The following is a 22,852-nucleotide window of genomic DNA, read 5'->3' on the forward strand; positions in this document are numbered from 1 at the left end:
GAACTTTTAAACTGAATCAACTTTGATATATTTTTACAAATCCATTTATTCCCTCTCAGATTTTTCTTCCAGATCTTCACAACCACTTTTTGAAAAAAATGTCTCACTGTTATTGCACTTCAATGAAATCACTGGAAACGTAGGTATTGTGACCTATTTAAACAAAGTGCACAAGGGTTTTGTTGACCTTTTTGAAGTCTTTGATGAGTCAGGAACAGCCATGTCTTTGAGGAATAAAATAATAGAAAGAACATTCTCCTTGGGCTTTTCGGGCACGTTTATTGTGAATCTAATAAACATGTCCATGTTTCGGTGGGTTGAGGGGAAAAAAATAACTAATGACTCTCCAACGATACTATTGATACTTTGAAAAGTATGAAGAATGCCCTTTTATAAGGGTCCCCTGCCTCAATCCATTGTGATTATATTTATATATACAGATTGAAGCAATTTAGAAACCTTTTTGTCTGCATTACCCTCTAGTGTTGGGGAGCTGCAAGGGTTTAAGAATCCTGGACCTTTAGCATTGCTGAGCTACTGAGCCAGAAGAAAAACAAGATGTACTCTATAAACTAAAGTATGGCTACACTTTGTGACCAAATGGTAATATTATATTATACGATATTCTGTCTTTTTTAGATTCACCAGTGCTTTGGAGGGGGGGGATCTTTGAAAGAGAAAGTCTCAGGATAGTGTATCATACTATAAGGTTATTTAGACTTTGTTAGTGACCTCTGAAATCTATTCTATTAGTGCCATCAGTGCCGTTTTATTGATTTAGTATACATGGTGCTATCCTTGCCATTTTACTTAAGCCAGGATATGCCTACGAAGCTCCAGTCAATTAGTAGATTTGATAACCATCCCCAAAATGTTGTGGGCTTACTGATCCTCCAGTTTTCCCACCACCCTGGCATCAAGGAAAAGTTCCTTCTTGTTTTGGTCACCAATAAACATTTTATTGCATCATTTTCCCCATATATGTACCAACAGTAAATATGCTATTGTTATTTTCTCATCTTTGATAAAAACATGTACTTAAGAGTGAATGCAGTTTTTTTTAAACCCAATATTATTGTTAAAACAGGTTTCCTTTGTTGGTGGCCTGAGATCTGAGATCAAGCACAGAAAATGGAGGCCAGGAGTGGAGGCCCTGTCAGGATATGTAGCATTAAGATCTTTTGTTCAATATGTCACTAGGATTTTAGTAAAAAGAGTATTACAGTATGGAGTGAATGTTTTGTTTCACTGCACTGCAAAGTTTCCCCAGCTTTACCATGCACAAATGCTTTCGATCTCCCTGCTTCCCCCCTGCCCTCCACCCTCCCCCAGCTCAGGTCCGTAACTCTGTTTGTCCAGCGCCTTGGGATGTCCACCCGACGTGAAAGGCACTATACAAATGTAATTTTATTGTTGTTGTACACAAAATGCAATTCATTCAAAACTCCATTGCCCAGATATTCACCTGCACAAAACTCCAAACCCCCATTAATTTCAAGATCATCTCAATTGTTTTCAAATCCCTTCATGCTCTTGCACCTCCCTATCCATCCAAACTGCTTACCCCCCACTTCACCACCCGCTGTCTCCGCTTAGCTGGCTCCGGCCTCCTGTTTGTCCTTCGTCTTCTCCGCTACTCTATCGGTGGCCGTGCCTTCAGCCACGACACCCTGAAAATCTGGAATTCTCTCCCTCAATCACTCTGCCTTGCCTCCTACCGGCCTACCCCCATGTGAAGGGCGCTATATAAATGCAAGTTGTTGTTGAGGTACATTTCTGGGCATGCAACACTTCCATAATTGTACCCATTTTTAACCATGAAAAACCCAATAATATAGTTCGATTTGAACCACTGAAAGTTATGTCTGGGGATTTAGGGAGAGTATTATTTTATGGGGGAATGGATAGTGGTGAGAGTGACAGTGGTGGGAATAATTTAAAATGATTAATATAAAGTACATTGGCACAACATTTACACGAGAGGTTTAGATTTAGCATGTCCCTTTGCCCATGTGACCTCAGCCTTCCAGAATATCCACCCCTTGTCATTGTTCCATTTTAGCTTCAAGTTGTTTTCAAAGAGGTATACATTTTAAAATAGGGTAAATCTAGAAGGGTTAGATTATTAAAGAAATCAGGGCCCTGCCCATAAATATTGAGTTTGTACATGCAGAAAGCAATCAATAGGGTTAATAGGAACATCTCAAACTAGTCTACATGAATGATATGAGATACCAAGCAAACGGAAGGAAAGGTGACCCAGGGCACGTCGAAGAGATAGGTTTTTAGAAAAGTTCAGAAGACAAGGAAAGAGTGTGCAAGGTAAAGGGCTTTGGAAGGGACTCAGAGGATGCCACAAAACTCAGACATCACGTTAAGAAGTCGATTAAGATAAATTAACTGTCTTCTGTGCAATATCCCACATTAAGATTTTTGCTAATGGATAAAACGTTTGGTGTTTTGAAGAATCAGCCATCAAAATGGAAACCAAAGTCATGAAATTAGCAAACCTTCAAAGCTTAAGCACAGTCATAGATGTCCCATGTTAGATAATATCAAACACTCACACACCCATTAGTGCAAATCTGTGTTGTGGATTTCTGTGTTGTAGATTTTGAAACACAAAAATGTTTTAAAATGTTTAGTGACAGATATCATTACCATTCCTTTGATATCACCACCTCATATTGCACCTCTGTATTCAGATACTTTCAAATCTGATCAACTGTTATGCAAGAAATCTCAAATTCGCTGAGTTCCCATTTTGGGGAGGGTGGGGGGAAGGAAAGAGTTAAGAAATGGGTGAAGAGATGTTTATAACTTTATGCAAAGGCTGGAAAGGACCCAACAAGTCAGTAATGTGTGGGAGGGAGGTGTAATGTTCAGCATGTCCCCCTCCACATTAAACATTCTTTCGATTTATGTTGCCTCAGAGGTGTGAGCCAAAAAAACACCTATTTAAGTAGTGAACAATAACTTTGACTGCAAGACTGATGCATCGTTTACCGGGCCAATTTGCCACCACTTTCAGAGCCACTGTTGGCAATACAACAATGACTGTTTTAAAAGAGTTACACCATTACTACCTCTTTCATCTGCAAACAGAAGTGGTACAATCCTGTCAGAAAGGCCTGCAACAGATATGTCAAGTCCTTCTCCTCAATGCCATCCAACATGCCGTTGATGGACACATCAAATAGGGTGGGTGACAATGGGAAGTCTTGCCTTATCGCCTTTTCCAGACGGATGGGCTTAGTGAGTCCACTATCGACCCCTACATGGATCTTGGAGCTGGAATACATTTGGGATAATATCCAAGATTTGGCAATATTTTACCATGACTTCCAGTTTCATCATGAGGGCCTCATTCACTCGATAGAGTTATTCGCTTCATGATTGTTTGAGAGACACTCCTGTGTGCAAATTGGCTGCCACATTCACCTATAAATGTATAGTCACTTTACAGAAAAGGCTTTGAGATATTTCAATGTGACAAGATCCTGTATCAAATGAAAGGATTATAATTATTTAGAATCCTCTGCACTCCCCCCTCCATTACTCCCCCCAACAATAAATAATTATGGTCCCAAAGATGCTCCTCAAACAAGTGGTCCTAGTCAGTCTCAGTTACACTCTGCAACCTCTGGAGTGCACCCCTGTGCCCGCTGACTGCCGTTCATTAATCACTGATCAGTTAGCTGATCTCAGCCAGAGCAGAAATTGGGGTAATAGTACTTCCCTCGGTTCTCTTGGGTCAGAGTGGGGTATGAAACAGAAAATAAAAGACCAAGATTTCCCATCATTGTTCAGTGACTGCTATTGCGAAACTGCAGCTGTGGATGTTTGGCAAGGGTTAGACAGGACTGATTGTTCACATCTTTGTCCAGCTTGTTAACCCTCACTGTTTCAGTTTACAGATAAAGAATGGCCACCTGAGTAAAGCACAGGAGAGCATCCAGCCTTCATGGCTAGCACCTCTGAGCAAGTTATATCTTCAGGAGGGAGCAACAGTTGAAGGTGAAAATGCAAAGCAAAATGAGTACATCTCTCATTTTTCCAGTCAGTTGTATGAAGTACTTTGAGGCATTCTCCTGAATTGAAAAGCATTGCATACAATATACGTTTACATTTATATTGCGCCTTTCACATCAGGAGGATGTGCATAGGCACTTGGGACATCTTTGAGGTTGTCAAGCCATATAAATGTAACTTTGTCTCAGCTCTCGGCTGGTAGACTTTTAGGCCTCCGGAAGGTGAAGAGACAAACAAACACAGCCTTCCCTCTAGGTCAGTAGACTGTGGATTCAAGCTATGTCAGGACTTGAGCTCATAGTCTAGGCTCATACTGAAGCACAGTACCAAGGACTGTGCTCGGAGACTTTAACAGAAACAACTTATTTCAAAATTTAAAAAGCTCCCTTCAAGTAGGGTAGCGTCCCGCAGCACTTAAACCAAGATCCTATCTGCCTGCTGAGATCCCATGACATTATTCAAAAACAGAAGTTTCCCTAGTGCCCTGGCCAATAATCCTCCAGATAAATTTATCATTCACCTCATCAACAACAAGATTCCATTTATAGAGCGCCTTTCATGTCGGGAGGACGTCCCAAGGCGCTGTACAGTTGGGTCAGGACTCGAGCAGGGGGGAAATGGTCAGGGTGAGGGGAGGGAAGGGAGGGAGCGAGGAGGGGGTAGAGAGTCGAGAGGGGAGCTGGAGGCACGGTCAAAGAGAAAGGTCTTGAAACCGGCCTTGAAGGAGGAAAGGGAGGAGGCGAGGCGAAGGCACTGGGGGATAGAGTTCCAGAGCCTAGGGGCTGAGAGGCTGAAGACCCGGCCACCGATGGTAGGGCGGTTGGGGCGGGGGATGTGGAGCAGACCGGAGCCAGAGGAACAGAAGGTACGGGCAGGTAAGTAGGGGGATAGTAGGTCAGAGAGGTAGGAGGGAGCAAGGCCGTGCATGGCTTTGTAGGTGAGGATGAGGATCTTGAATTCGATCCTCTGGGGGATGGGGAGCCAGTGGAAGTGAGCGAGGGTGGGAGTGATGTGGTCCCGAAGCCTGGTGCGGGACAGTACACGAGCTGCAGAGTTCTGAATGACCTGCAGCTTGTGGAGGGAGGTGCCGGGAAGGCCGGCGAGGAGAGAGTTCCCATAGTCCAGCCTTGAGGTGATAAAGGCGTGGACCAGAGTTTCAGCAGCGTGAGGGGTGAGGTAGTGCCGTAGTCTGGCGATATTCCGGAAGTGATGGAAGGCGGTGCCAGTTGTGGCGCGGATATGAGGGAGAAAGGACAGCTCAGGGTCGAACAGAACCCCGAGGTTCCTGACTGGCTTTGAGAGGTGGAGAGTGCAGCCTTGGATGCTGATGCTGTCAGCGCCTGAGGTGCGGAGGCGCTGACGCGAGCCAATCAGGAGGGCCTCAGTTTTGCGCACGTTGAGCTGAAGAAAGTTGTCTCTCGTCCAGGACTCGATGTCGGACAGGCAGGCTGTCAGGACATCGGTGGTCGTGGAGTTGAGGGTAGAGTTGGGTGTCATCCGCATATATGTGGAAGTTAACCCCATGTCTGCGGTTGATGTCACGAAGGGGGAGCATATAGAGGGTGAAGAAGAGGGGACCGAGGACAGAGCCCTGAGGGACACCGCACGAGACAGTGCGGGGGCTGGAGGAAAAGCCGTTAGTGGAAACAAAGTGAAGACGGTGGGAGAGGTACGACCTAAACCACTCAAGGACAGGGCCTTGAAGGTTGAGGTGGGAGGACAAGCGGTGGAGGAGGATAGCGTGGTCGACCATATCGAATGCTGCCGATAGGTCGAGGAGGACGAGGAGGCAGAGGGAGCCCTGGTCACAGATGGTCAGGATGTCATTGGTGACCTTGACCAGGGCAGTTTCTGTGCTATGGGCAGCACGGAAACCCGACTGAAGGGGTTCGAATAATGAATGGGTGGAGAGGAAAGAGCGCAGCTGGGAGGCGACAACTCGTTCCAGGACCTTGGACAGGAAGGGGAGGTTGGAGATGGGCCGGTAGCTTGATAGCTGCGACGCATCAAGGGAGGGTTTTTTCAAGGTGGGAGTGATGGTGGCAGTTTTTAAGGGAATGGGAACAGAGCCAGAGGAGAGGGACAGGTTGACGATGTCTGTGATATGTGGGGCAAGGAGGTGGAGCTGGGAGATAAGGAGTGGAGTGGGGATGGGGTCAAGGGAGCAGGTGGTGGGTTTCAGGGATAGGATGAGTTTGGTGACAGAGGGTGGGGAAACGGGTACAAAAGTGTGAAGGGGAGGATGGGTAGGAGTCGGAATGTGGGAGGGAGGGGGTGGGGGGTGGGTGGATGTTGGAGGGGAAGTGACCGTGGAGCGAATTCCCTTGATTTTGGATTCAAGGAAATCCAGCATCTCCTCGCAGTGAAGGTTGGAGGAGATGACCTGCGCGGGGTGGCGGGGGGGACGGAGGAGTCGGGATGTGGTAGAAAACAGTAGCCTGGGGTTCTTCTTCGCCTCCAGGATTATCCTGGAGTAGAAGGACGATTTGGCCAAGGCTAGAGTGGAGCGGTAGATTTTGAGGAGGTCCAGCCAGATTTGTCGGTGGACCGTTAGGCCAGATTTGACGCAAGTGCGTTCAGCGGCCCGCACCTGGCTCTTCAGTGAGTGGAGGTGGGTGGTGAACCAGGGGAGGAGCGAGAGTAGGAGACAGTACGGGAGGTGATGGGGGCAAGAGTTTCGAGTGTGGAGGAGAAGGTGTTGTGGAGGAGGGTGAGAGGAGAAGAGGGGTCAGTGAGGGTTGAAGGCCAGAGGGAGAGGAGTTCAGAGGACTCCAAGGCAGCGGTTAGGGATTGTGGGGGTAAAGGTGTAAATCCAATAAAAAGAGTGGGTGAGACAGACACAGTGGAAAACACTTCAGGCTGGAATCATTGTAGTTGCTTGTTCTTTTTCAGCGTAAACTTATGCTTTAAGCAAATGTAAGGACAATGCCAAGTTACACTATTGATGTGTTCCCTCAAATTTCCTCAGTTCTGCACAACAAACATAATGACTTTATGCTCTCCATCATAACAAAACTCATAAATTTGAAAAGCGTTTATGCTGGTGACTGCATTAGCACCATTCCACAAGAAAATTAACTCAATTTAATACCAGGATTTTCAAAACTAGTTTACCATTGATAATTATCTTTATGTGTACCTCCTTTTTGTTGCATTTCAATCAACATGTACAAATTATTTAAACAACCCTATATTTCCAAAATAGAACTCTTTAACATTTACCTCCAATTCATAATACAAAAAAGGAGTTTGTCGCAGACACAACACATCAGGGAGGATCAAATGACATCAATCTGATACGAATGATGTATCAGCCACTATTAATAGTCACCTAATCCCTTGGATGCATTATATCCTTCAATCACATTTTAACCTATGCTATTTTATATAATGTAATGCAGTCTTATGCTGCACATAATTTACAGAAGTGATCCTTAATCTGTTTCCCTTTCCATAATTGGAGCAAGACAAAGTGTTTTAGTCATTCAACAAGCTGGTGACCTAAAAGCACGCCTGCCTTTAATGGTATCTGCTGTAGAGTCACACTGCTGCTGACGGTACGAGACAATAGCATCTAGTTTGACAATGAACACTGTCTCCTTTACATTGCTGGGATACTACAGACTTCAGAACTGCCATCAGCAGGAACCCAAAGATAAAAATGTACCATTAGGTTATATCTTCATGATACAGGAGAATGTTGTATACCTTGACTTATGAGCCATAAAATGAGCAGTTTGACAGTGCTGTTGCAAGTTATGATACAGATAAGTTGATAATGCGCATTAAGCAAACATAAGTAGATTAAACAGGTGACTGAAATGATTCTCGACAGCCACCATAAAGTCAAGCAATGTCTACAATGTGATGAGCGAACTGCAGCTTCAACCAACTGCATTCTTGCAGCTGGTAGAAGAGCTGTTTACGCAGAAAACTTTTCAAAGTACGGTTTGTTTACTGTATGACCATTATAGAATATAACAAAAATAAAACCTTAACTAATATAGCTTGAGCAACAATCAATATTTGCTTCTAAATGTCCAACCATCTGCTACAAACCAATAATGGACATTACAAGACAGTTAGGTTGTACATGTGAGTGATAGATAACTCATAGATTATGAACACAGAAATAAATGTAATACTATGCTTTCTTTTAAGTGGCTTGTTATTAAATGTAGTAGGGCGTTCCATTTGATTTCACAAATCTTCCTAATTTAAACAGAATGTTGTTCACTTTTTTTCTTATTCCAAGGAGAAATAGTGTCATTATTACAGAATGGATATAATTGTAATCAGTTTTTCCATGAATAGTGTACATAGCATCTTTATAAATCCGTCTTTGGGACACAGATAATTAGAGTAAACTCCTGATAACTCATTATGCAATAAATTGCACAATTAGCACACCACAATAGCATGCACACTAATGTGCATGGACAGTAAGTCACCAAAAGTAATATATATTTAAGAGGCAAAACTCATGACAGAGTGCTGTACGATAATATAATAATCCTTGCATTTGACATAGCGCCTTATTACGTCGTTTAGACGTCTCAATGCGCTTCACAGAATATATTGTAACGACTGTATATTTTGTGGGCGAAACCGGCAATATGGAATGTGTGGATTAATTCCTGGGTCTCCAACACAGACAAACCCCCTATTTTGACCCCTGTGCTCTCACTCATATCATCACTCTGCCTGCACTGTCTTGTAACCCACTGGCAACCATACATATATTTATGAAACTGAACATGTCTCATGTCCCTTTGGCAGACCATCGGGGCATTTTCTTGTACATTTGGCAAACCCTAGCACTAGTACTTCATCTCCTTTGATGAAATTTAGAAATGAGATCAGTTTGTTAACAGAGACATTTGAGTTTCACAGAGTAGTGGTTTTACAAGACATTTATGGCAAAATGTTAAAGGAACTTTGATCACAATTAGGGTAACAATTACACAAGATCTACTAGGACATGATCTTCTGTTGTTAAAACCAAACAAGTTATTGCTGTGCCACAAATAAGGATACAGAGCAATGCTGTCGGCATTGCAGCATCAATTTTTCAGGCAAATCTTTTTTGTGAAAATCCTGAATATTACTATTACAATAAGTGAATTACATTCCAATTTAAGATTAGATTGAGAAAAAAGTTTAAAAGACCAAATTAAAATATTCTAACCAACTCTCTTTTTCTTTTGATGACAAGTGTACACAAATTAGGAACCAGAGTATTTTCAAAAACAAGAGAAAGATAAAAGTACCTAGTAGGGTCTTCATTCTTTGAAATGAAAGCACGCACGTTTCACTGCCAGACAGAGATACTAAAAAAAAATGAACCAACCTTCAATAAAGACAAGCTGCTAGGAGTTGAGCTATTCTCTGATTCAAACATCATCACATTATTTATTAACTGGATAAGTGGATATCCAAAGCTGTCTCTGTCTCTTCTGAATCCTAAATCAATAGGATCGGTAAATGCAGTTCAAAGACAAATCTGACATGGTGAGCTGCAGAATTTCTAATTGAGAGAAATGGTCTAAATAGGACTGCTGCCTTTGCAAAGGCTGGAACACTCCCAGTATCAGGCAAAGCCTCAAGTATGCAGATTTACAAGGAAAATGAAGGAAATAATTTCTTAGTGCCAGGACCACAACTGTAGCCAACGTGGATATGAAATTTCAGCCATATTTGGTAACATTGTTAGGTCAGGGGCTTTAAGGTGGCATTGAGTAGGATAAAACTCAATTTTCTACTTCTACTCCTCTTTTCCATTCTCTATATTGAACAGCATTTAATAATGCTTTCTTACTACTAAACTGTCCCCTCTGCTGCTAAAACAGAAATTAATGCATTTCAAATGATACAAGTACAAGGCACTTTGGAATTATGGCATTCAAATGCACATGCATCAGATATCAACGTGCAAAACTCTACATGAACAGCAATGTTAGCAGACCAAATCTAAAAAGCAATCTTTTTAAATTTATCTTAAGCACTTTCTAGTAAATGAAGAGACTGTTAGGATATTTTAAAAAAACACAAGAACAATGTAAATCATTCAATGCCGTTGAGTCTGGAGAATATAAAGCTTGTTTTGTGTCCCATTGTCCCAATTGCGCTGACATCCACCCATGGTACTAAATTGGCCAGTTTTCAAATGACGTGAATGTAATGTTGAACAGGATGAGCACATTGTATATCTAATGAACTTCATCACAAACCTATAAACGTAAAACTTTCAATCAGTTTGGCATAGACTTCAAACACCCTCTCCTTCTCATCCAAGAACATGACAAAGGAAAAAAAATATTTTGCAGATGTCCTCAGCTTAACCTTTAGAGCACTATGGCATAGATTTTTTTTCTCAAGGTGAGATGTTTCTCTGAATGTCACCCTCAAGTGTTCGTGACCGCTATTAGCTTTACGATACTGAGTCATAGATTAACACAACTGCACTACATTATTACAGCTTTGTTCACTGTCAATCTTTCACCTTTTTGACTATCCTCAAAAAAGACCATTTGAAACAGTGAAATTGTCTTAAAACCAAGTTACTTTAATTTTCTAAATTGACCAGTAGCACTGTAGAGGGAAAATTAAAAAAAGGTACAAATGCTGGATTCAAAGTCTGTGCTGAATTAGCTGATTTCAACCAGGGCATTGGTAGTGAAGTTATAATTGACCCAAGCTGCCTGGGTGAGGGATGGGATAACTAAGATGGGATTTGTACTGATGAATACTCTCCATGTCCTTACTAGAAAAATGCACATTTTGGCCATGTGGTGAGAACACGATCAGCCTCAGCTGTGTGGCTCATGGTTAACAAGCCTGTCAACACTCACCATCTAGGCTCACGCATGATGAATGACCACTTTGGGCAAGATACCGAGGCCTGCTGGAACCCATGGGACAAGATTCCAGTAAGGTTTATCACTTTACGAGAGAAGAGGAGTTTCTTTTCCAAGCATACAAACAAGATTGTTTATCCGTATGGAGTGTGCCTTAGCATTCCAGACAGACCAAATGTGATAGTGAAAAGCATCAACAAGTAATCAAAAACAACTAGCAATTACACAGCACCCTTCATGTGGGACAACACCTTGGAACATATAGCAGTGGAGATGGGGGAGAGGTGATCATAGGTTCAGTTGAAAAGGTGGGATTTAAACATAGAGGGATAAGGCAGAGGAATTGAGGCAAGGAACTCCAGAAATAAGGGGCATAGATGCTGACGGTTCAGCTACTAATAGTGGCACAGAGGAGTTGGGGATACACAGCAGTCCTGCCGTAGCTAAGAGAAAATGGCAGGCAGAGGAGTGGGGTATGAGTAGGTCAGAGAGGTGCTGGGCGTGGACCTTGAACTTGGTCCTTACGTAGCCAGGGAGCCAGGCAAGGATTGGGGTGATGGGTGTGTGGAGTTTGGTGTGAATGAGAACATGAGTGGTACAGTTTTGCATTAACTTAAAAGGAAGAATATTACTTATTCACCAAATGCAGATCAAAGCCTATTAGTGCAACAACAATGGTCATACATTTGATTTGTGTGATTTGATATAAGAAGACATCCAAAGAAATGCAAGGAAATCTCTCTACTTTTGAAAATCAGGATTTTTAAATATCAAAATATTTTTGACAAACTAAGCCACTTTGTCAAGACACTTCATTTATTCTCCTCCTAAAATGAATTTAGTGACAAAACAAGTTAATTGGCAGAAAATATGTGAATTGACAGCTATCTCACATTAAATACTTGTGCTGAAAAAGTCTTGAAAATAACAAACAGAAACAATGAAGTAATAAACTAATAAAATGTCACCAGCCCCGATGGCATTTTTATGTGGGCTGCCAAACTATGGAGCAAAGATTTTCTACAAGTTCTCTTATGCTAGAAACGTCAACTCATTTGTTCGAAAGAATCTTAGTGACAATTTTAGTCGGGATATCGGATGCTCATAGCTTCTGGGACAGGAGTGAAGAAAATAAGACAACGAGTAAAGTGTGAGAGGAAGAATACACTTAGAATAAATGAGACATGTCTGACAGATTGTGAAACGCTTTATGTAATGTTGAATTTATTGTCTCATTTGGTAGGACTCTTGCCTCTTCAGTCAGAAGGTTGTGTGATTAAGCCTCATGTTGGGACTTTGAATTATGACAAGAATTATTATTTGGTGTGTACATGAATGAGACAACATGGAGCTTAGGACAACAGTTCTGGACATATTTTCTCGGCATAATCATACTCAGATGTACTCAGGAAAATAAAAAAATAAAGATTCAAGTTTGTTGTGTGCAGGAGAAGTCTGTTTATGCAATTGAGCACTGCCTCAAAAAACTACACAATATTATTTGTCGTCAATTATTAATCCCAAAGTGAGAAAGAAAAAAAACACAAATGCAAAATTTCCATCATTCGCCTCATTTGCCCCTCATTAAAAACATTTATATGTATTTTTACATGCATCACCTGTTACCGTAATTGTATAACAACATCAGTAATTATCTATAAATCTACACTACAACATTGTAAATTAGTGCCACAACTAACACAAGGTATGCTGGTTTATTATACAGAGGTACAGACCAAATTATACTTTATTATACAAAGTATGATTGTACCAGGTACCAGCTAGAAGACCTCTTCCAGCTCTGGAGCAATGAACTTACCTTCAAGTCTGCTGCTCTTTCTCTTCAGCCATTTCTCAACGGTTTCAATATTCACACTATCAGACACAAATTCATCTAGCACGTGGGGATGGAGAGAAAGGTAGGCCTTTACTTTTTCATCTGTCAGACCTGCAAAATATACAAGATAATGAAAGTGTGTGAGAGAGAACACATACACACACACACACAGCGCACATATGGCGAACCACTGGTAATTGGACACACTCCATATAGAACAGCTGGTATGAATGTACTGTAGATCACTGCTGTGGGTGCTGCACCATGACCATACAAATCCCTGCCAAAACAGAAACTAAGAGCAGAATGACCATTATTGGACAACTAATATTAAACAACAAGAAACTTCATAATTATACATCAACATTCTGCATAGAACGTCAGGCTTGCTTACTTTCCATACACCACCACCTGGAAGCTAAACAATATAAGTGTTTGGAGGGCAGACTGCTTGAGTTAGACAGAACCACAAGTTACAGATAGGGAACTGGACTGAATGCGGTTTGCATCGCCTACACGATTTGTTACAGGGTACCTCCTCAAATCATAAATTGACGATGAGCATGGAAACAATAAAACTGAAATATTTCACTATTTGCAAATTGACACTAAATGAGGTCAAAGGTGAGGGCACTTTTCTACAGACCCACTTGCCACTAAACATGCATCCTGCCATCTGTAAGCTGACACTGAGAAGGTTGCACAGTAAATATAGCACAACATTGGGGTGCTATTTTAAAGCAGTTTTTAAATCAAAACCATTCACATTCAAGAGCAATCTGGCTCTGTTGTATTTCTTCACCTCTGTGTCAGAAGGCTATGGGTCCAAATCCAATGGCAGGAACCATAGAATAAACAAAAGCCATTGGGCTCACTGTGTCTGTGCTGGTTGTTTCATTCAGTACCATTTACCTGCCTTTTCTTCATATGCCTCGATCTCATAGTCCATCCTGGCACTGCAATACAGTAATAATAATAACATTTGATATTAGCACCTTTCACGTCAGGAGGATGTCTCAAAGCGCTTCACAGGATACACTGCAAAGTAGAGTGACTCTACTTTGTGGGAAAACTTCTACTGTTGGATGCTTCTACCTTCGTTAAACCGAGGTCTTACCTGTCTGTCCTTAGAAGGAAATTGAAGAGTCCATGACACTTTTCGAAAAGAGTAGATAATTACACCCAATGTCCTGGCCAATAATCCTTCAGGTTCAACCTAGCCTGTGAGCTTAAGTTCCAACACATGTAGCATAAATCCACAACTTTATGGCCCTGAGGTGAGAGTGATGTCAACTGAACCAAAATGAACATAGGACTCTTATTATCCTCAGCAAAAGATATTGTTCTCTTTAAACTGTCACTTGCTTGGAGATTTAAAATGCCAGAGTGCATCATTAGGCCACTCACATGCAAAATGACTGATGACTGGAAGCACGTCACCCACCCTATGAGCCGTAGGACTGCTCGCAGCCCAGGGTCACTGGGGCGAAAACAGAGGAATTTGATACCGTCACCAAAAATAAATAAATCAACCACAAGCAAATGGCAATTTATTGCACCAGCTGTATATAATGCATCTGGCCTGACAAAGGTTAACCAGGAATCTTGACAGTCACACGGTAAGGTTTGTGGAACAGAAAAAGATTCACTAGACTGGAAAAAAACTCAGCAAACAAAAACTACACATTGCAGAGTAACCCCAAAGCTCTTCAATCTTGATGTAGGTGTTAGGAAATAACAACCCAGATAAAGGCTTTCCTCCTCTATCCAATACTAGAATTTGAGTAATATGGAGGTATACAATCTTTGGAGTATACCAGTAAGGAGTGCTTGATGAGTCCCAAAAGTACCCAAAACTCAGAGCCCTTTTACACATAGACTACTCTATCTGCATTCCCACAGTTACTCCACTTCTCTCTATGTCCTGTGAAATACTTTGAGATGTCCTCCCAACATGAAAATTGCTATGCCAGCTGTAACGATGTTTGTAGAATTATCATGTTTTTTAAAAAGCAGTAATTGCATCAGTTTTATAGAAGTATACTGTGATGTATATATTCTCCCAAAGACATACATTTTCACTTATGGAGTTCTTTCCATTTTACTGTTGAAAGATGTGGCATTTGACCCAAAGCCACTGTGAAGTCTGATTGAAGCTGTGTAAGGATGAAAAGCCTGTGCGTAGACATATGCACAGAGGTTCCAGCATATTCAGCACATTGGCTGCCACGTTTTGCTGACAAAATACAGTCAATCCACTTTACTGTATATCCTGTGAAGCACTTTGAGACGTGTCGAAAACGTGATAAGATCCTATTTCAAATGCAAGGATTATTATTTATTTATTTATTCCCGTAAACCCCATTCAAAAGCACGCAAGAGTCTTGGGGGAGGAACTTCCTCATCAAGTCTGTTGCCAGTCCATTACAAGAGCAGTTAGCTTTTGTGGTAATGAATCAATGTCGAAGGACATCATGTTCATGGATGCAGTTCTACAGGGCAATGTCTGCCCACAAAAAAAAATTCCAAAAGAAACCCAAGGTCTGGTGGAATAATTTAGACAACTCTGGCATTTGTTGACAGCACCAACACACACACACTTCCAATCTAGTAAACGGATTAAAAGAAAACTCACATTTTTTTTTCCCCAATGGGTTTTCAGATATTTTGTAGTATATGATTAGTTCACTGATGCCTATGTTGGGAGTGTGGCAATGCTTTAAAGATTGACAAATGGAGGAACTGAGGCCTTTGACCAATGGTCCTGGTGGTTAGGAATACTCTCCTTGTCTGACTTAAGCACCTTGCTGCCAATATATTTCCCCTCCTGTGGTAGGTAACTCCAAGTAGGTGTTTCTTCCATATGTGAAGTTTGTAGTTGAATCAGCAAGCGCATACAGCTAAGTAGACATACCTGTGACAATAGGTGTAGGTGTCTCTGTCTGTGTGTATACACACATATTGATATATAATAGACAGAGGGATGTGTAAATGTAACAGTAAGTATAGTATGTGTGTACGTGCAGTAAATGCTGTGTATAATCATTAGTTGTTCAACAAAATTTTGTGCTAAAAGATGGAAAGGGATAAAAAAAATTAAATGTTAAACTTTGTGCGAAACAATGATTGTCCAGCGCCTTGGGACGTCCTCCGACGTGAAAAGAGTTATACAAATGTAATTATGTTGTTGTGTTATAATTCAAATGTCATACAGCCAATACTTTTATTAAAACAATGAACTACCACTTCTATCCTGCCAACCAATCTTATACACAGCTCTATCTATCATGCCATAGAAGACAGCTTATTCACTATCTTCTGCTCTTGGAATTTAAATAATTACAATGCGTTACCGGCATTTTGGGGCACTGAAAAAAGATGGTAAATGCAGGTTCCGGTATTATAATTACTCTTAGCTGGAAGTTTTTGGTCTTTTAGAATTATTGAAATTTTAAGGTACAGGAGAAAGCCATTCAGCCTGTTGTGCTGTCTCTCAAGCTAACAACAGCAACAAATTACAATTATGCTAGCTTTCAATGTAGTCCCACTCCTCTGTTATTTTATACATTTCTTTTACAAATACATTGTTGACTTTTAAAAGCTGTTATATGTTCTTCTTTAAACGTAGATTTAGTTGGTCATTTCAACTCCCAATTATAAATTGCAAACAAATCTTTACAAGGATGGGGTTCACTTCCCTGCATATTTTATTGGATGGAATACGCCAGAGTCAGGAGTAACTGTAACCCAAAATGATCATTAAAGCAGGTTCCATGCACTTCACATTTACTCTCTGGGCGTCATATTTCCAGCATCATGGACACAATGATAAAAAGGCACTATATCAAATGCAAGGATTATTATTATTATAAATACATAACTATTTTTATTTGATACGCGAGGTAACTATTGAAAGGAAGATTCTCTGGGACATTTAGCAATAATACGGTTTTGGGCTGTATCTTTAAAAGAAAATTAACATGAAACAGTAAAATCCAACAAAATCATTCTCCATTAACTTTGTATTCAAGAATGTATATCAAGAACCCTAATAATTGAAAAAATAATGCTTAGGTAATCTGCTTGTTTGATGGATGTGGCTGTTTCTATGTCAGTAGCAGATGGCATGGTTAAAATTTAGCTTCATTTAGATAGTTTTTTTCCACATAAAATCCCCATGGTTATAGGCTTGCACTGATTTAGCATATGAAGAACAGATGTGTGCAGGGAGCCAAGCAATGCCAAGCAGTTCCAAGTCAGCTTCTTCTATGCACACAAATTGTTAACAAAACTTTTTTGAGGCGGGGGAGGGGGGGGGGGGGGGGCGGAGGGAGAGGGAAGAGAGGGGAGGACAACTTAAACAAACCTTAAATGAACATATTGTATACATTTTTTGAATAAACGTTCACATCCATGTGTTTCAGTTAAGAGTTCATCCTTTGATAATGCTCCATCAATAATATAAATGCAAGTTTATTTGTAAAGAAAACAAAGAACCCCCAAATTGTAAGATTGTAAATAAGTCTAAATATTTCAGGAGCACAGCTAAACTTTACAACTGTCAAAAAGTGCTACATTTATATTCTCGCAGATTCTATGAGAAATATTGACTACACTTCGTGTTTTCTAAGAGGTATTTCAGAACAGTAGCCTGGACTTGTATTGCGCCCTTCAGGTAAAATAACATCTCTGCGCGCTGTACAATAGCCAGGTTGGATGCCAGCAAGGAAGAAGAGGGAGGTGTAGGTGACCATAGGCGCGGTCAAGATAGTAGGTTTTCAATACCAGATTGGAAACATAAACAGCTTAAATATTTATTTCGTTCAGAATTCTCATTAAACATGGGAATCTTCAGAGATCTGGGGTCACATTACCCATGATTTTTGAAACATTGTTATTTTTCTAAATGGTGTCTCGAACAAATACAGTTGTTGAAAACTTAATATTCATGCCCTCTACTGCTAGAATCTGGATACTGCTCCGTTCATTCAAAGGCACCTCTGCCAGATCTGAAATAGGATCATTTCTGAACATACCTGCTGTGTATACTGCATCCTAATTGTGCAAGCAGTGTCAGACACCACCAAATTATTACCAATTATTGATTTGCATTTAATTTTATTTTTGTTCCCAAATAAAGTGGTGCCCCTCAAAGCTAAAGATTCTCAGCACAACAGATTATGTTATTTCCAATATCTTAGGGAACTTTTATCGCCTTCCAAACTATGACTAACACATGACTTACGATTTGACTGCAATTTGAGTGGTCCAAACTCATGACGTGTGACGGAATAAATAAGTACGTCATTATTGGGCTGAACACTGCAACCCAGTCAAGTATTTACAGAATAAACAGGCACATTAACTGCAAAACTGTTAGGAATTACAATATCAAACTGAATAAAATTCTCCATTAACTTATAATCAAACTTATAAATTGAACTACTGTTATTGAACTATTGCCTCAACTATCTCTTTGCACCCATATGCACAATATTGAGGTCAATTTGGCCATACATTCAATTTTAGTACATCAGATGGATTCACATGCGTGGGGGGTAGAACTCAAGTCCCTCACCCCCTAATATTTACTTTTTTAAAAAGTGCATCCAAATATATTTCTATTATTCTATCCCCACTGACCTATGCCTCTTTGCTCTGTCTGGTCTCCTGTTACACAAAAAGCTGTAAAACTAGCCACTTATATTATCACCTCTCAGAATGCACAAGCAAACATACTTATAAGCAGAATCTTTACCTCCTTCAACCTTGTAACTTGTGTTCATAATAATAATAATGCTTGTATTTGATATAGCGCCTTCTCACGTCTTCAAGGCATCTCAAAAGTGTTTCACAGAATATACCGTTAAGTGAATGGACTGTACATTTTGTGGGCGAAACGCATTAGTCAATTGCACAAGACATTACATTACAGCAAGACATTACATTTATTTAATTGAAATTTAAACACCAGCATTATTGACGCAGCATGTTGCAGAATTAAATGAATGAGTAATTTGACTTTGACGTTTCATCACAGTACAGACTTTAGAGTAAAAGATACAAAAGGGTTTGACAAAAAATGAGTAGAATAAAAGTCATGAATGAAGTCTCTACAACAAGCAAATTGTAGACTCTTCTCCCATATAAACCAAACTTATTTTACATAGAGCATGAGTGAGGAGAAACATGTGTGTGTCAGGTGCCAAGCAGAATTGGATTTTTTCCGAAAGAACAAAATTGTTGTAATAAAACTTGATGAACAGAATGAAGGATTTTCTTTTTGAAAACTGGACTTTCCTTAGATTTTTAATGAAGTTTCTTACATTTAGCATTTTGGCAGTAACTTGTTAGATGGAGAAGATCGCTTAGCTCATTTGCAAAATTAGCATGTAATACATGTTAATTGGTATTTCATTCGACTAACACTTCGAGCGAGAACTGTTCTATCGACGTCTAACAATCTTCAGATTACAGCAAACTAGCTAAATGTGAACCAGAAAACATTCCTTCACAAAAAGAGTGTTTGAGAATGTAGATGTTATGATGTTCCTAACATCTCTTACCTCTTAAATGATAAAAAAAATACTCTTGACTCATGTAATAATAATCCTTGCATTTGATATAGCACCTTATTACATCATCGCGATGCCTCAAAGTGCTTCATGAAATATATTGTGAAGTGATTTGACTATACTTTATGGGTTAATTGCAGCAGCCAATTGCACACAACATGGTCCCACAACCAGTCATGGATTGAGTGACCAAATTATTATTGTTTTTATTTTTTTTTGAAGGGATTATTACCCCTGGAAATGATTCGCCAATCGACTAAACAACCGAGTTCCCAGTTACTGATAGATAAAAAGAGGCATGTGGAGTAAGGAATCAAACCCTCGTCCTCTCGCTTACAGGGAGAGTGCTCTAACCAATACACTACAGGACTCCATGAGGGAATGTAGCAGCAATGAAAGAGAGCTGAAATGGGACCGAAACTGAGCTGCTGTGGAAAAAAGCTTCCCAAATTCAAATATTTCAGGTGAGGTATAATAGTCCAACCAGGTTCCTTACTCGGTGTGAGGTAAAGTGAGATCACCCACTCACTCCAGATTACACCACTAGTCTAGTCTATCCAGAAGCAGTTGGCAGTTTTCATTCTGTAGTGAAGCTAATGTGGACGATTTCTTCAGATCTTGCATATTTCTGAAATCAGCAAGCTCAAGAGGACAGATAATACACCAAGCCAATAAATCCCTCAATAGCAAAATCTAAGTCTGTCCAAATAACAGCATCACAGAAATACACTGAGCCAAGAAGCATCAGCTCTGGGAACATGCGAAAGCAGGGCTTTTAGATCTGGAAACAATGCATCGAAACAGTTCGTTGGAAGGGCAAAGAATTCTGCCCAATCTGCCACCAAACGTGGCCAAATAAATTCAGGATACTTCTTGGCATTTCTTAACAGGTCTGGATTAAGGCACAGAGTATGAGCCAAGAATGTATAATGGGCTATAGACATGACAAGCTATGATAGACTTGTAGAGTCTCAGTAAGTGCTTGGCAATGTGGGTACGCTTCTGAAACAATCTTTGCTTTCCATTTAGTCAGCATGCAAAGCTTGTCACTGGGCTATATAAAAAAAGGAACAAATTAACCAATTGATAGATTATATCTGTTGCTTCAGAAATGATGGTGTACATGCTGGTTTTCACTCTCCTGCTGTCAAAACCACCTCATTGTCAGCATCAAAGAGCAGAATACACACCAAAGAAACAAAGCTCCAATTAAGCCACTGTGGCTGAAATGCTCCCACTGTTACCTGTTCGGTTGTAAACCAACTTCAGATTTTTTTTAAAAAAACACAACTGTTCTAATCTTGCCAGTGATTGAAATTAGTTACCGCTGTAGGTTGGCAAAAGAAAACGTTTTTAAAAAATCAAGAATTGTTTTGGTAAATACATCATCCATAATGTGACAAAACATTTTATTCCAATTATTCAATTTGATACTATCGTAGTTTGAATACTGCACACAGTTCTGGTCACTGTGACATAATAATGATAACAATAATCCTTGCATTTGATATAGAACTTTTCACGTCTTCTAGATGTCTCAAAGCCCTTCACAGAATATACTGTAAAGTGAATTGACTATATATTTGTGGGCGAAACGCGGCAGCCAATTGAGCACAGCAGTGTCCCACAACAGTCGTGGATTGAAGTGACCAATTATTATTGTTTCTGTTTTTTGAAGGGATTATTAGACTCCAGCAACAGTTCTTGCACACAACATATCCGTAATCATCCTTACATTTACATCTCAAAATGCTTTACACAATGAAGTGATAGAAATAGTGCTGTTGCCTTATAAACTAAGTGACAAAGGGAAGATGTATTTTATTCTGTCTAGTAGTTAGGTCTGCTCACAAAGTAAATACAACTCCCATACTTTGAACAGCTATTAACATTCATTGATCAACAATAATTTGCGCACTATTGTAGGCATCAGCCTGGTTGATTTGAGTCAGAAGATTGTGGGTTTATGACATTGGGACGTTGAATGCATTATCAAATGGGACATATTATAGTCGATGTTACAGAAGATTATAATTGTAGATAAAGTTAACTTTAAACATGTTCAGCATAGGACAAGGAGGCAAGTCAAGAGAGCACAAGTTCAGGGTTATGAAGGGCAATTTTAGAACAAAACCAGAAAGTTTTTATTTACATAGGGGTAATAACGGCTGAAATAGTTAATCAGGAAGGTAGATAAGGCCAACACACTCAAGTTATTTAAGAAACAGCTTAATTCAGTAATGGAAAGACTGTAGGGTTGGTGTTCTGGAAAGTTGAGATCAGAAGGTTGAAGGCCACTCTTCGTGCATGGCAATCTTGTGAACTAAATTAATTTAAGTTTTCTTGGCAGTTTGACTTGAATTAGCATTGAGAAAGGGAAAACAAGATCAAAGAATTACAATTGTAAGCAATTTGTGAACTCCAGGACATGTACAATAGCTCCTTCAGCAATCTAAAAGCATGTCACATTGTTCTCAAGTGTACAATAGCTGGCCCACTCATCCTTTCATCCCAGGTTACTAAAACCTTATGTCTAGCACACAGCCTGGCACAGCCTAAAGTGCCTAAAAATATCAACTCTGGGGAAATGCTCCTGCACAAATGAAGCTGAAACTAAGAACATTAATTCCTTCAAACTTCTATAGGTGAACTAAACCATAAAAAATAGACCTTTTGTGATTTAATCCAATAACACAAAGTAATTATTGCAGGAAGGTTTTAGTAATAAAACCACTCATCTGTCATGGTGATAAATAGATGTAATCATTGATTCATTTAAAATGTAATTTGTCTGGACATTATAACCTTTGACATTTCTTTCTTTAAAAGAAATCTGAAAATACTTGAATATCAGAAATTTGTATAGAGGACATCATAAACTGGAGTTGTGCAAACAATAAAAATCATTACTGTCTTGCAGATCATTTAAACAGGAATGATTTTGAAACATTACAAAACTGGCTCACTGCTATTTACCTGATCATATCCCTTCATAATTTTGAAAACGTTGCATCATGTAACTTCTCAACCTTTCAGTTCCAGCCAAGTATCTCTTCAGAATTGAAACCCTTCATCCTACACAACATCCAGTAAACCTTGTTTTTATTTCTTTCTGAAAATGGGTACCCAACCTGTACAAAAATACTCCAACTGAAGCCCAACTAAGGTATTGTACTCATTCATTTGTTTAAAACTCCACTGATTTATAACTCCAACATTCACAGCACCAAACTTCCCAGAAAGACAGAGCGCATATCATTTCAATAATGATTTGCAATGGAAAGTTTCTTTTTAAAATCCTGATATAATTTAAATCATTGTTCTGGAAGCTATTTCTTCCACTGTCGTGCTCAGTCCAGCAAAAATTATCCATATCCAAAAGATGACCTGATTACAAAAGTACCATTGGATTACTCATCTAAGTTGATATTAGTTTGATATACTGTATTTCGGTGAAATTAACAACTGCCCAACTAATATTACAGTTGAAGGCAGAAACTATCTCCAAACCAGCCTGTGTCTGGGAAGGCAAACTCCTTTCAGATCATATT

At 39.9% G+C, this 22,852-nt stretch overlaps 1 protein-coding gene across 1 annotated transcript in view; it reads right to left on the reverse strand.

Annotated features, from left to right (window-relative positions):
- The window catches only part of pde10a (phosphodiesterase 10A), a 132,885-nt gene that overhangs the window by 50,448 nt on the left and 59,585 nt on the right, over positions 1–22,852 (reverse strand). The window contains exon 2 of the mRNA XM_042333374.1: positions 12,709–12,837. Within this exon, the coding sequence (XP_042189308.1) occupies positions 12,709–12,837 (129 nt within the window). The remainder of the gene's footprint in view (positions 1–12,708; positions 12,838–22,852) is intronic.

Source organism: Callorhinchus milii, unplaced genomic scaffold (genome assembly GCF_018977255.1).
Source record: "Callorhinchus milii isolate IMCB2004 unplaced genomic scaffold, IMCB_Cmil_1.0 Scaffold3, whole genome shotgun sequence".
Classification (NCBI taxonomy): Eukaryota; Metazoa; Chordata; class Chondrichthyes; order Chimaeriformes; family Callorhinchidae; genus Callorhinchus; species Callorhinchus milii.